The sequence below is a fragment of the Geotrypetes seraphini genome, chromosome 2 (assembly GCF_902459505.1).
Source record: "Geotrypetes seraphini chromosome 2, aGeoSer1.1, whole genome shotgun sequence".
Lineage (NCBI taxonomy): Eukaryota > Metazoa > Chordata > Amphibia > Gymnophiona > Dermophiidae > Geotrypetes > Geotrypetes seraphini.
This window is the reverse complement of record NC_047085.1, coordinates 269,441,057-269,456,985: the sequence shown is the minus strand read 5'-3', so window position 1 is coordinate 269,456,985 and position 15,929 is coordinate 269,441,057. Positions and strand designations below refer to the sequence as shown.

Here is a 15,929-nt window from a genome sequence, read left to right as displayed (position 1 = left end):
CTCTGCAGTGCCTCTAGTGGCCACCAACAACAGTACATTAGCGTGTGACTCAGACTGGAGTCACCCTGCAGGATTTTCAAAGGAACTTAATCAAAACACAAACACAGTTGTTTGTATGGCAATAATGCAAAATTTACTGTAAAATAAAGTTCAGAATGGTATAAAGTTCAAAGCAACAAACAAATGTTCAAAACTGGAAACAAGAAAAAAAAGAAGGCCAGAGGAAAATTCTGGCAGTCTTCAGGATTTCTATTCCTAATGAAACAGTTCTCTCTGTGATTTGCACTCTCAAAGAGCAGCTTTACAATATATCTTCCTTTTCCCTCAAGTCTGCTCCTCAGCAGAGCTCAGGTAAGTTCACAGCATTCAAAACAATTCCCAGAGATATGCCTTTTCACTCTAAGGTAAACACATCCAAATAAAGCCTCCAGCCTAAAATTGTAGCAGGGCTGGGTACAGAGGAGTCCACTAAGTTTGCTTTTCAAAAGCACACAGAACAGCTTTCAAAATTCCCACCCAGTTGGTAGCAAACTTCTCCCCACTCACTCTTAGCTAATCAAACAATTGTACAGTCCAGAAAAGTCTTTGAAAGTGACTAGGAACAGGAAAAGAACCCAGCCACAAAATAAGAGTTTAAAAAAACAAAAACTCACAGTGGTTCAGCTCAGGCTTGGAAACAGGAGCTGCCAATCCTCTTGGCTTTCCTTGCAGCTTTATCACACACCAACTGGCTCGTGCTGCAAATGGGGTGTGGATCCCAGCTTCTTTCACACCCGGGTCTAAGGCATTACCCTAGCTTGCCAGAAATGTCCTACTTGGAAAGAGCCTCTTGTCTTCCCTCTCACCTCTCCCACCAAGAGCAAACTACTGCCTTTTAATGAAGAGCCACACCCTGCTCTAACTGAACCTGATCTCACCTTGGTTCCTCTCTGACTCCCCCGGTGGGCATTAATGACAACACAGGGACCAAGGCAGGCACAGAGCCTGACTGGTCAGAAGTCTACACCCAGTTCTTCAGATAACTGTGCTGCTTTCTCCATCAGCAGAGGTCCACTGACTGGCAGTTGTCGACTTCTAGCTTCATCAAACCATCGCAGCAACGTCTGTTCAATGTCTCCAGCCTTCCCAATTCTTTTCTGTTTTCTGGTAGGATTGCTGTGGTTTTGCCAGTCTTTCAATATTGCTTGCTTTTTTTTGTAAATCCAAGAAATCTGGCTAGGATGAATGCTGTAATGTTTTGCAATAGAGACCTGACTCTCCCTTTGGTCAAGTCTCTTTAACACATCGACATGTTCAGCCAAAGACAATGATTTTTGTCTATGCGATACCATGGTACAGTTCCGAAAGTTCGAACATCTGGCCAGGCCTGGGCTGCAGTTCCGAAAAACATGGCTCATCCATGTCACAACATGTGATTGCATTTAACCAAAGTAAATGTTACGTGAGAGAATGGCGGTTGGACCTATAACATCTGTGCGCATAAGCGGATTGTGTGATTGCAATTATCCAAAGTTTACATCCATTGACTTTAATGTAAAAAAAAAAAAAAAAATTGGGGCCGTGGTGGTCATGTGCGGATAACCAAAGCGAGTGCTTAACCAAACTGCACTTAGGTGGAGTCAAATGTACGTTATATCATGTTGTTTAGACATGTCTATGTTATATGTGATAATCATAGGGAAAGATTTTATGTATGCGATATGGAATGCGGTATATAAATTTTTTAATAAATAAATAAAATCATAAATTTTACTGTTAACTGTATGAAAAATGGCAAACATTTTACATTCATATTCTTGACATTGTTAATTCTAATTCTGTTTATCAAGTTATAATAAAGATCTAGACCTACAGTTAAATGTCCTTTCTTGCTACAGTTAAAGAACACAAGTTAATTATTCTTACTAAATTAAAAATTCTGAGCAATGGTTATGTGAACATGGATTAAATGTAGAGTTGCTGTGCATATATTTGCTTAGCTGATGCCTTGGGTCAATATTGACTTAGGTATTCCTAATGTATTTTTACAATATCTAATTTTGAGAGTAAAGTATCCACTGCATAGAACATTTGGAATCACAATAATTAATCAGAATTTTTTGGAAACAAACAGAACACAAGTCCATTGGTAAACATTTAAATAGCTTACAGCAAACACATTCAGGATGTCACATAATTTATTATCAAGCACGTCTTTCACTTAATTAATTAATTAAAACAAAGATCTAGGACAGGTTTTTTTTTAATTACATTATATACCCTTTTTTTCTTTTGTCAATATCAAGTCTTCTACTAGTTTAACATATAATATTCCTTCGGCATTAAAATTAAAAGGCAGCTAAAGCTGTTGAAACCCATTTGCTTGTCTTTGTAAGTCAGCAAGACTAGCCAGAAATGTCCAGCTGAAGCAAACCAGAAGACAACATTTTGAAAAGCAAGATTGATAGTAGCAATAAAGAAAATACGTTTTAATTGTGTCTGCAGGTTCAGAGCTTTATTTGACTTACACATTCTGACAGTCAGTCAGAGATCTGAATGAAATTCTGCAGACTGTTCAGCAACAAAAATCTCAAAAGACTTTTTTTTAGCCCAGTAAAGCAAGACAAAAGAGAAAAAAGAATTAAAATATACATTTATGAAAATCTCACTACAAAAAAAATTCAAGATGAAAATAAAACAAAATGGCAAAAAATGTGAACAGAAAAACTATAAAGATTCCATAACATCATTGTATCAAACAATATGGAGGTAATTTTATAACTGTTTTTCCACATGTATCGGTTGCCTTACACATGGAAAAGGCCTTTTATAAAATTACTCCACAATATACGTGTGTACGTATATCTGCATCACATGTAGGTCTTTCTAGAGACAGTTTCAGCACAGGAGAAGTGGAGATTCAATGTAACTGCATATTTTATAAAATAAGCAAGTATATACATGAACAGCAATTCTATAAGATAGTGCCTAATGGTAGGTGCAATAACTGAAATTACTGCCACAAAGTTAGTGCTTTACAATACATCCACTCTTGGCTGCACTAACAAAATGTACTGAAATCTTATTAAATCTTTTTATATAGAACTATGTAATGCTCGCTCATTGACAGCAGCCCCACATATATAGATAAGAAATTTTCCATTTTTTTGTATGGACCTTCAGAATGCAGCTAGGCATTTCATACTACTAGCTGCTAAAAGTCTTTGTCGGTCCAATCTTTTATTAATTTTCATTAAAAAGCTGATAGCTTCACTACTTATTACTTCATTGTAAATCTTATTTGAATTCATTTATCTTTTTAACTTTTATTCCTCTATTATTCTTAATCAAAACGGCTATTTAGCTTGAAAATAGAGGCTCAAATTTCATCAGTACCACCTCTCCCGACATTCATGTTTCAAAGATAAATTTTCTTCAGGGTTGAGGGGAATGATTGAGGGAGCAGTGATCTGTTGCAACGTTCCCCTCGACCCTGAAGAAAATTTCTCTTTGAAACATGCATGTCGGGAGAGGTGGTACTGACGAAATTTGAGCCTCTATTTTCAAGCTAAATAGCCATTTTGATTAAGAATAATAGAGGAATCAGGGGCATGGCTTGGAGTAGCAGACGGATGGTCGGGTGAGGATCGAGCTCTGCAGTTACAGGCTTTCTGAAAGAAGAATTAAGCTATTAAATTTGTTTCTTTAAGTGATAATTGGGAGATTAGTTTCAATAATGGCTTCGAGCAAACAGACGAAGAATGAAGTGGCTGGCATAGAGTCGGGGAGTGCTAAAAGATCAAAGATAGACTCGTGACTCCTTCGAAAGTGCCGTTGCCCAAAGAAGATAACGGTGACATTTTAGCACAGCTGAAACTAATCACAGATATAGTTTCGGACAATGCTCAAAAGCTGAAGGAGGTAAAGGACAAAGTTAGAATCCTCACAGCACGTATGAAACAGATCGAAATAAAAATAGATCAGATGGAAAAAAGAACGGCAGCAAATGAAACTGAAATACGGGTATGCAAATCATATAGGGAGAAAGTGGATACTCTCTCAAGAGAGTTGGAGGATTGTATTAACAGGGGGAAAAGGAACAATTTAAGAATAATTGGGCTCCCGGAGGGAGTTGAAAATAATGATGCAATCTCTTTTCTTGAAAACTTTCTCCCAAAGAACCTGCCTCTCAAGACAAAGTATCCATTACAATTTGAGAGGGCTCACAGGATCCCTACAAGAAGAACAAGTAAAGATTTGAGGCCATGTCCACTTATTTTTAAACTTTTAAGGCATCAGCAAGTCATAGAAATTATCCAGCTGGCAAAAGAAAATAAAAACTTGAAGTGTCAAGATTCAAAAATTCATATAGTGCCAGATTTCGCTAAGGCCACCGCTGATAAAAGGAAAAAATTACTAGATTTACGGCCGCAAATGAGACATCTAGGGGCCAAATATGGCTTGCTATACCTTGCTCTAATGAGGGTTACCTATGCCAATAAGACAATGAGTTTTGAGGATCCTGTAAAGTTAAAGGTCTTTTTTGGAAGCTTGTGAACAACCGATGATTTCATGGGAAACCCCCCCCCCCCCAAAACTGTCACTTACTTTTAATATCTTATTTTCTTGATTGATTTTTAAGATTTTATTTAAACGTAGTTGAGATTGGTACATAAGGACTTGCAAAGAATGAAAGTTGGAATCTTTTTTGAATTAACTGTTATAACCGTCCTGGATGCATAGTATTAATAGATGAAATTCTATTCAGAATACTTTAAAAGAAGGCTCGTGAGGATAAGCAAAATAAATGGTCTCCATGGCTTGTAGATTCTATCTAATATTTATTCCAGACTTGGACCAAAAACATGAGCTTGTGCCAAATCAATGAGGCAGAAAAAGGTTATATATTAGATTGGAAAAAGAATCTGAGTTGCAGAAGATCTGATTTGAATTATGGCTTCATCAGCACACTGCGAAAATGACTGACAGATAATGATTGTCTTTATAAGTGCTCATACCTCCTCACCTCAGATGCAAATGAAATTGGGGAAAATGAACACTCAAACTATGGAAGAGGAAGAGGATTAGCAAGTGAAAGCACAATAGTTTTGTGGAAAACCCAGAGCCGGCTTGAGAGGTGGTTTACGTCATTAAAGTCGGAATGCTCCATGGAGGCGAGTGTATAAAGTGTGTTCGGTAGGGAAAAACAATGGAAGGCTTTCAAAATAATAATAATAATAATCCTAACAGTTTATATACCACAAGACCGTGAAGTTCTATGCGGTTTACAATGATTAAAAGGTATTACAGATTGAGTGGAATAAACAAAGTTCAGAGTTAGTGAATAACAGTTCTAAAGATCATTTGTTGAGGACTAAGATTGTATAGGTCAGTTACCTAAGTACTTCAGGAACAGATGTGGTTTTAGGCGTTTCCTGAATTCCCTATAAGTAGTAGGCACGAGCAGTTGTTCCAGATCTTTACCCCCATAATGCTGCTTGATGTGAGAAAAGATGTTGGTGATGACTTTTAAATTTACAACCAGAAGACACTGCTTCGTTAATTCTGAAAGTACTTTATAAGATTTTGAATATTAGTTTGGACTACCTACAGTAATAGCAGAAAAGGTTTTCATTTGGTCAGAATGCCAGGCACGGCATAGCATATACAACAGAGGTTTGTGCTGAGGTTTGCATAACGATGGATGACAAAGGAGTCATAGGACTGTTAAGGTCAGATAGTCGGGTCTCTTAGAAGATTGCAAAGGGAAAATCAGAGTGTCTTTCTCACTTAGAGCCAGGACCAGCAAGCCTTCTCCACAGTGCTACGCTTATAGAAGCACCAAAATCGGCCAAATGTACATTGTCAACAGCTATCAGCACTATAACTATAACCACCTCAGGAGCTTATCAGCTCAGTCACCACTGTGAGTGGATGCAGAGAGGATGACATTGTTGTGGAGTCTGGGGCCTGTGACCTAATTGACAGCTACTTAGATTTTTTTCGTAGTCTTTTTGACAATGAGCTGGGTAGGGCTCCATACTTTGTTAATGGTTTCAGCCCCAGCCAGCTGCTGTCCTTCTGGGCTAAAGGAAACATAGGAACAGCCCATACGCCGGGGAAAACCAGTCCTAACATGAAGGAACATTTCGCTGTGAAGCATGAGAAGATGCGGTGTGAGTTACTAAACTTCTTCTTGAAGACGCATGAATATGGGATATACTCGCAAGATATTGAGTTCCAGAACATGATTCTGCATCTGAGGACACGGGGTCGCATTATGTATCAGGCTGCTCTCACTCCCTGTCGGTTCTTAGTCTGGAATTACTATGCAGACCTACAAATAGATTTGCTGAAACTAACCCAACACCCAGAAAATTGGACTGTCCAGGCCTGCTGGTGGAAGATAGGTCTACCCCTCCTTGTCCTCAAGTTGCATTTCTACAAGAGGGTCAAGTCTAATTTGTACAGGACTTATTATGCATATTCCACCTTCTATGTGGGGCCTGACTGACTGTTATACCGACATAAGGTTGATAAGCTAATACCAGCACAGCCCCCTAGGACTAGGGTGAAGCGTTTCATGTAAAAGAAGGATCTTGTGTAGATAAACTATGTTCTCATATTCTGTTATTGTGAGGGAAGGAATTTTTGTTTAGATTCATATATAGCCTGATCATAAATGAATTAGAAAATATTTTATTGATTTATAAATTTGATTGATGATATTTATTATTTGTCATTATCAAAATAATTATGATAGTATGTAAGATGATATAATCCAGCATTGAGATATAAAATTTATGAAATATGATTTTCCTGTACATAAATATAAATGATGATAGTAGAATAAAAAGGGGGGAAAAAATTAATTAAATTGGATAATACTAAATTTTAGGATAGATAGACATAGAAACATAGAATATGACGGCAGAAAAGGGCTGTAGCCCATCAAGTCTGCCCACGCTAATGACCCACCCCCAGACTTCACCCGGCTAGAGATCCCACATACATATCCCATTTCTTTTTAAAATCGAGCACGCTGCTGGCGTTAATCACCTGCAATGGAAGTTCATTCCAATGATCGACCACCCTTTCGGTGAAGAAATACTTCCTGACGTCGCCATGAAACTGCCCGCCTTTGATTTTCAGCGGATGACCTCTTGTGGTCGAAGGTCCTTTAAGAAAGAAGATATCGTCTTCCACCTCGATGTGGCCCGTGATATATTTAAAAGTCTCAATCAAGTCCCATCTCTCTCTACGTTCGAGCGAATACAGCTGCAGTTTATTCAGTCTTTCCTCGTATGGGAGGTTCTTGAGTCCCGAGACCATCCTGGTGGTCATACGCTGAACCGACTCGATTCTCCGCACATCTTTTTGATAATGTGGTCTCCAGAATTGAACACAATACTCAAGATGAGGTCTCACCATGGATCTGTACAGGGGCATTATGACTTCGGGCCTCCTGTTGACAAAACCTCTACGGATGCATCCCACCATTTGTCTAGCCTTGGATGCAGCTTTCTCCACCTGCTTTTCAGTTTTCATGTCTTCACTAATGATTACTCCCAAATCACGTTCTGCCCTAGTCCTAGCTAAGGTCTCACCATTTAGAGTGTAAGTTCTGCACGGGTTTCTGCTGCCAAGGTGCATGTCCTTACATTTTTTAGCATTGAAGCCTAGCTGCCAAGTCGAGGACCAATGTTCCAATAAGAGCAGGTCTTGTTTCATACTGTCGGGCAAGGTGCTGTTATCTACTATGTTGCATAGTTTGGCGTCGTCGGCGAATAGTGTTATTTTGCCTTGAAGCCCTTGAGTCAGGTCTCTTATGTATATGTTGAAAAGGATCGGTCCCACTCCACTGGTTACTTCCGATGTATTGGAGGGGGTACCGTTAACCACTACCCTCTGGAGTCTACCGCTTAACCAGTCATTGACCCATGTCGTCAATGTCGCTCCCAATCCCATCGAAGTCATCTTGCTCAACAATCTGCGGTGCGGGACGCTATCAAAAGCTTTGCTGAAGTCCAAGTACACGACGTCCAGAGACTTCCCCATATCCAGTTTCCTTGTAACCCAGTCAAAGAAGCTGATCAGATTGGATTGACAGGACCTTCCCTTTGTGAATCCATGCTGGTGGGGATCCTGTAGATTCTCCTCAGTCAGGATCGTATCTAATTCTTGAGTTTGCACACTATTGAGGTGAGACTCACCGGTCTGTAATTCGCAGCCTCCGTTCTGCAACCTTTTTTGTGCAATGGAATGACGTTAGCTGTTTTCCAGTCCATGGGGACTTTTCCAGTACTTAGGGAAAGACTGAACAGCACGGATAGCGGTTCCGCCAGGACATCACACAACTCCCTAAGAATCCTGGGGTGTAGATTGTCCGGTCCCATGGCTTTGTTCACCTTGAGTTTTGATAATTCGTCATGGACGCTGCTGGGGAACTATCGTTCTTGACGCATTGGTGGGAGACTGTGGTTATCAATGGGAGAGGGAGCCTTGATAAAGCCCTGTGAAGTACACGGGCGAAACATGTTGGATGATTGATGTTTCTACCCTCCCAACTAGTGTCTAATACAAGCTAAGTACTTTTAGCATATTTATACTTAAATTAATGAAGGTAAAATTAATATTTATGAAAAACGCATAGAAAACCTATGGGTCCAGTGACGAAAGGGTGCATAAAGCCCCGCACAATGAGATGAGTTGAGTGCGTGGTAGCCCGCTGAGGACCTAAAAATAACATTTAACTGTACTGAATGAAGTTTGGCAAAGCAGTGAGGTAACATCTTGCTGAAACTGACTGGTATATGCATGTTGACATGAGCATGGGAATCACTACAATGGCGCTTTTCAATGTTTATGCCCCGAATTCGAACCAAAATGAATTTTTTAAATCTCTACAATTGGTACTACCACTGGCTGGTTCTAATTTAGTAGTGGCTGGGGATTTTAATGCTGTTATGGATCCTCCGTTAGATTTTAAAAAACCTAGTAAAATTATTAAATCATTAGGATTAGATAATTTCGTATATTCTTGTGATTTAAGAGATATATGGCGAATACTTCATTTTGATGGTCGGGAATTTTCTTTTTGTTCCCATGTTCATAAATCCTTCTCAAGAATAGACTACACTTTTGTTTCAAATCAGTTAGTACAACAGATCCTCCATAGATCCAATTATTTGTCTGATCATGGAGGTGTGTGGATTGAACTCAAAATTGTTGATCAAGATAATAGTAGACCTTTATGGAGATTTGATAATGCATTGCTTGCGGATTCAAAATTTTGTGATGATTTTCAATTAAAAATGAATGACTATTTCCAACTTAATGCCACAGAAGAAATTTCTATGGAAACCTTATGGGATGCTTTTAAGGCAACCATAAAAGGACAAATTATTTCTTATTCGGCATATCTTAAGGAAACAGGTCAAAATACAATTTTTCAATCTAGAGCAGGAAATTAAGCTTTTAGAGTCAAAATTGATTGATAAATGGGAGTATTCTACGTTGCAGGCTCTTTTAAAAGCAAAATGTAAATTTAATGAGATTTCTTCTAAATTGGTAAAGAAAGATTTATTTTCTCAACAAGCCTTGTATTATGGAAACTCAAATAAGGCGGGACAAATTATCTTAAAGCAAAAAAAAGGAAGACAAAAATTATTGCCATTAAAGATGAGAAAGGTAACACTTATACTCAAGTTGAGCAGATTTTAAAACAATTTTTAAAGTTTTATAAAGTTCTTTATTCTTCTGAGCCTTATTTAGATAAAGAAAAAGATGGATTTGAGTTTTTAAAATTATTAGAGGGACCTAAAATTCCTGAACATATAAAAGAAAGTCTTGAAGAACCTATATCACTAAAAGAATTGCAAACAGCGTTGAAATCCCTTAGAGTTGGGTCCGCTCCAGGTGGTGATGGTTTTACGGTAGAGTTTCACAAATCATTTCAAATTACCCTATTACCTCATCTATTAAATTTATATCAGGTTCAACTAAATAAAGGTTGCATTACAGGTACTATGGCAGAATCGTTAACTATAGTTTTGCCAAAGCCAAATAAAGATCCCACATTGGTTTCAAACTTCAGGCCTATTTCATTAATAAATGTAGATGGAAAACTTTTGGCTCTACGTTTGGCTAAAGCTCTCCCTTATATAATTGGTATGCACCAAACAGGGTTTGTTGCTCAGAGACATTCTTCTAATAATACCAAGTTGGCTTTTCATATGTTATATTTAACAAAAGCCATGAAGGATCCAGCCTTTTCTGTATCTTTGGATGCAGAGAAGGCCTTTGATCAGGTGGAATGGGCCTTCATGTATCAAGAAATGGATTGGTTTGGTATAGGTTCAGGATTTATACAAATGATCCAAACATTGTATAGCTCCCCTGTTATTAGATTATATATTTATAATAATTTTTCGTAATGTTTCAATCTGCAAAGGGGGGTTAGACAAGGATGTCCCTTGTCTCCTTTACTTTTCGATATTGTTTTAGAACCCTTGTTATTAGTTATTCAGCAAATGAAGAAGATACAGGGTATTCCTCATACTAACTGGGAATATAAGGTCTCTACTTATGCAGATGATATATTGCTTCATTTGAGGAATCCTGAAACAACTATTCCATGCTTGCTTGAACTGATAGAGAAGTTTGGGAAATTTTCAGGATATAAAATAAACTGGAGCAAATCAGAAGTTCTTCCACTCAATGTGCACTATACAAAAGGTTTATTTGATTCATTTACTTTTATCTGGAAGGAGGAGGGAATAAAATATTTAGGTATTTGGATAAAAAATACGCTGGAAGAAACAATGAAATTGAATGAAAATTTTTTATTAAAGAGGGTAACAGAATTATGTGAACAATGGAATCCTTTACATTTGTCTTGGTGGGGGAGAGTCCAAACTATTAAGATGATTTTGCCTGTAGTTTGTTACCAAATGGGTATGATACCAGTTTTTTTTCAGGGGTCTTTTTATAAAAAGTTAAATAGTATTCTTACAAAATTTATTTGGCTGGGTAAAATTGCTAGAATTGCCTTAGTGTCTTTACAAAAGCCAATTGCTGAGGGTGGGGTAAATTTTCCTAATTTCTATAGGTATCATCAATCCTATATTATGCGCCAGGGTAAGTATTGGGTCCTCCCAGAGCTCATTGATAAGCTCCCAGATTGGTTAAAGTTGGAATGGCAACTTTTGTTTCCTCTCAGGCTCTCCCATGTTCTTGGTATTAAAATGCCTAGAGTGTATAAAGAAAACAGAATATTAATAGATACATGGAGAACTATAAGATATGTCAATAATTTAACACCTCTTCCAATAAAAAAACCAAAAACCAAGGACTATATTTAATGTGGGGATGGGAAGGTATGTTATGTGATTTAATGGGTTTATTCCTGATGAATGGGATGGGTGGGGGAGAGGTCTTTTTTATATGCATTTGACAATAATTGTTAGAATGTCAAGTGATTAGTACGAATTATCTGATTGAATATTGTACACTTGTTGCAAGAGTTAAAACTGAATAAAGAATTTTTTTAAAAAAAATTTATATGTCTGAACTCCAAGATTCAAATTGGCGGGTTTAAGGTCGTCTGGAAGTATTGGATTATAGCAGGTATACATATTTTAGATGATGTTATATCTAATGGCAAACTGCTTGATTTTTCACAGATGCAACAAAATTCGGACTTGATAAATCACAAAGTTACAGATGGTTGCAATTGAAGCAGGCCATTCAGGCAGGGTTCCCTGAATGGAAAAATCTTAATAATCAATATAGTTTAGAATTCTTGTGCTTTCAGGTAGAGAATGACACGGGGAAAAAATCTGTCCCCGTCACTGCACCGTCCCCGGCCCACCATCCTCTGCACCTCCCCGTCACCGCCGTTCCCTTCACCGCCCCATCACCGTCACCGCCATCCCATTCACCGCCCCATCACCATCCCCGCAGCATCCATATAAGCCTCAGTACTGCGAAACACCATGAAGACAGACGAGAGTCCTGCCACTACTACTACTGCATTGAGAATCTGTTTCAGTGCCTCTGCCCTGTAGTAAAAACAGAACATAAAATAAATCAATTGACTTGTCCTCCCTTGCAATGACGTGTCCCCCATGTTCACCTATAGCTCAAATCAGGTCAATTGTGCACACTAAAAATGCAGGAGGATCTGGAACGTGAGCACAGGCAGGCAGTGATACAAAAACAGCGTTCCGCCATCTCCCTCCCTCCACCTCACCTTAGATGTAGAGTATGCCGGCTTTCTTTTTCGCCCAGCCGCACGCGTGGCTGCTCATTTGTTCAATATTCTCCTCTGACGCAACCGGAAACAGGAAGTTGCAAGAGAGGAGAAGATTGAACAACTCGAGCAGCCGTGCGTGCGGCTGGGCGAAAATAAATTCCTGATAAAATTCTTATTGTACCAGTCAATACGAAGCATAAAGCAATTTTGAATAAAATGTTCAACAAAACTCTGTAAAACAGTACTTACCTGGACAGTACGCCCAGCATTGATGTGCTCTTCGTGTAACCTGTCCCATAATCTGCACCTCTGATACTATAAAAAGAAAAATTCCACTTTAGAACCAGATAATTACAATGACTTTCTCCACAAAGGGATATGTAATTTATATAACAAAAGCTTCAGCATATAATGCATGCTTAAAAAATTATGGTACATAAAGTATACAAAATAGGTGCAGAGACATGTAGGGGGATAATTTTATAGCAGGATGCCTAGACAAGAAGACACAAGCACATATATAGCCAATATATGTCATATGTGTCCTCATAAAATAGCATGCCCAAAAATTTGACACAAATAGCATCTGCTTCATGTTTATAAAATATGTGCATAGTATAAACTGGAAATTTGTGTATAACAAATAGTAGATGTAAACATGAGCATGTACCTTCAGTTGGATAATTTTCAAAAGAAGAGTGAAGTTTTTTTTTCCCCTTTGAAAACTGGTGTTAACATATGCATAGTTACCACACCTCCATGATGATCTAATTACAGCTCGTAGGATAGGGGACATGGGCCTAGATTCACTAAAGTCAATGATCGTTGCTAAACCTGTTTTCACAGGTTCAACAACGATCGCTGCTAACTGACCCGATTCCCAAAATGGCCCACCGTGTGTTTTTCTCCTCAATAGTCCATTTTCTGATCCGGCCATGCAAATCAGTTAAACCTCATGCAAAATAGCCAAGTGATTGATTCACATACATTGCTTGGCTATTTAGCATCAGGTTTTACCGATCCTAAAACCTGATTGCTGTAGATATGTCGGTAACTGTGTTACCAACAGGACTGCCTGGGTTTTTTTCATTTTTTTGCAATGGCACAGATATTTTGCATGCAAAATATCTGACCAATAAAATAAAAGAAAAAAAAGCCTCCCAACAGCGCCCCCCCACCCCAACAAAGTGCCCCTCCCTCCCTTCCCGAACCCAAAAAAATGGCAGGAGGTATGCCCACTCCCTCCTACCACCAGACACTCCTCCCACACCGAACTTTAAATATGGCAGAAGTGATGCCCACTCCCTCCTGCCATCGGACCTCCCCCATACCTTTAAGTCAGGAGTAGGAGGGGTGCTCAGTCAGTCCCTCCTGCTCCTCCACTGGCCGCTATCTGTAATGCGGGTCTTAGGCCCTTCCCCGGTGTATCAGATGATGCACAGGGAGGGGCCTAAGGCTCAGGAGTATTGGCTCAGGAGTATTAAGCGCCTGAGCTAATCAGGGACTCCCTTAGGCTCCCTCTGTATCCTAGATACAAGGGGAGGAGCCTAAGCCTAAAGTGCCTCCCCCTTGTATTCAGGATACAGACGGAGCCTAAGGGAGTCCCTGATAGGCTCAGGCCTAAGGGAGTCCCTGATTGGCAAGGCATCTGAGCCAATCAGGGGCTTAGGCCCCTCCCCGTGATGCACTGGAGAAGGGCCTAAGGCCCACACAGATAGCGTCTGGCGGAGGAGTAGGAGGGACTGACTGAGCACCCCTCCTGCTCCCGATTTAAAGGTACTGGGGGGAGCCGACGGGTGGGGGGGCCCAATGGCAGGAGGGAGTGGGCATCTCTCCTGCCATATTTAAGTTCGGCGCAGGGGAGAGAGCATCGGGGTCAGTGTCTGGTGGCAGGAGAAAGTGGGCATCCCTCTTGCCATTTTTTTTGGTTCAGGGAGGGAGGGAGGAGTTATTGTTGGTGGAGAGGGCGCTGTCGGGAGGCTTTTGGGTTTTTTTAATTGGGCAGATATTTTACATGTACACCTCCGGGCAAATCATTTGCAAGCAAACTTAATAGTGAATCAATCGCTGTTTGAAAATTGGCAAGAGAATCGGCCAACAGCAATTGAGTCACTATTGTTAGTGAATCTAGCCCATGCACAAGTTTGTGAGAATATATCCTGGTGTCCTCCCGTTACAGGTGTGTTGCTTTACTTTTTCTGAGGGCAAGCAGAACAGCATTTTTTCACAGATGGAAATCCCTAGCTATCAGGCTGTCCAAAATAAAAAAGGGAACAGGGCCTGCAACAGGCTAAGGCCTAGAAACTTTTTTTTTTTTTAATGTTTTTCAATTTTGGGGGGAACAGTTTGGAATAGAAACAAATGGGTTGGGGTGGAGTGAAATTGGATTCTAGACCCCCCAAATAGATTCTGAGAGATAGACTGGCCAAACCGATTAGCATATCAGGAGTCTCACTCTAGGTAGTAATGAGATGTGAAAGTATAGAACAATGACCAAGCTGCAGATCTGTAAATCTCCTGTACAGAGGCTGACCTTAACCCTTTCAGGACCAAGGGACATATTTGTCCCATAACTTTAAAATCCTATAAATTTTGATTGGGATAGTCTACAGTTCTAAATTTGATATGTACGGATTCCATATGATACTGCCTTTATGTAAACAAACTGGTTCCGACATTCATTCATTAGCGTCGTTGCCAGATTGACGAGAAGATTCACTTGCCACACTGTCCATAAGCCAGAAGTGTGATTTTTTTAAATAAAAATAATGATATTTCACAAAAAAAATCAATTTTTTGGCATCTGCAAGCCCTTTTTACCATAAAAATGTCGTCAAAACCACAAAAATTGGCCTACGATCCTTATGGTCCTGAAAGGGTTAAGTGTGCTACTGGCACAGCCATGGCTCTGACATTTATGAGCTAGGACATATCTACAGACGGCCTAGTCTGGGCACAAATAAAGGAGACGCAGTCTGCTAGCCAATTGAATAAAGTGCATTTACCAATGGCTGTCTCAATCCTGTTAGGGTCAAAATAACCCCAAAGCTTGGTGGACTGTTCATTCCACATAAAAGGCCAAGGTTCTCTTGAAGTTCAAAAGTATACAGTATGCTTTCGCAGGATGGGCACAGAGCTTAGGAAAGAATGTTGGAAGAACAACTGATTGGTTAAGATGGAACTCCAACACTACCTTAGGATGTGTGCAGAGAACTACCCTGTTGTGATGACATCTTATGTAGGGTAGAAACTAAGTTCACTTAGGGGCAAATTCTGTAAAGGACGTCTAACTTTAGGCATCCACAATGTGGATGTCCATCGATTTAGGCATCCAAATAAAGTGGATAATAAGCCCAATTAATGACTTTAACAAGCATTAATTTCGTGGACGCCCATCAGAAAAAATCACGCCTAACAGGATAGGCGTGGGTATGGCTTCGAAATAGACATGCATTTATAGAATAGCATGCCACTGAGCATGCTAATGAATCTACCTAACGTCTAAAATGTAGGCGTTTAAAAACAGGTCTACTTTTGAGCGTGAGCTGGGCGCTAGGTAGACGCGAGTTAGGTGGATGAGACTTAGGCATCAGTTAGACGTGCCAGAGGCATCCACATATAGGCGAACGGGGCTTTATTTTTTGGGCTAAAGAGGACTCCAGTTTGATATAAAGGTCAAAATATGTTTAATAAT

The 15,929-nt window shown here is 39.5% G+C and overlaps 1 protein-coding gene across 3 annotated transcripts in view; it reads right to left on the bottom strand.

Moving 5' to 3' along the window:
• Positions 1–15,929, bottom strand: part of STX17 (syntaxin 17) — a 188,589-nt gene that overhangs the window by 143,763 nt on the left and 28,897 nt on the right. For all 3 annotated transcript variants that reach the window (XM_033929654.1, XM_033929653.1, XM_033929655.1), the window contains exon 3: positions 12,485–12,550. In XM_033929654.1, the coding sequence (XP_033785545.1) occupies positions 12,485–12,550 (66 nt within the window). The remainder of the gene's footprint in view (positions 1–12,484; positions 12,551–15,929) is intronic.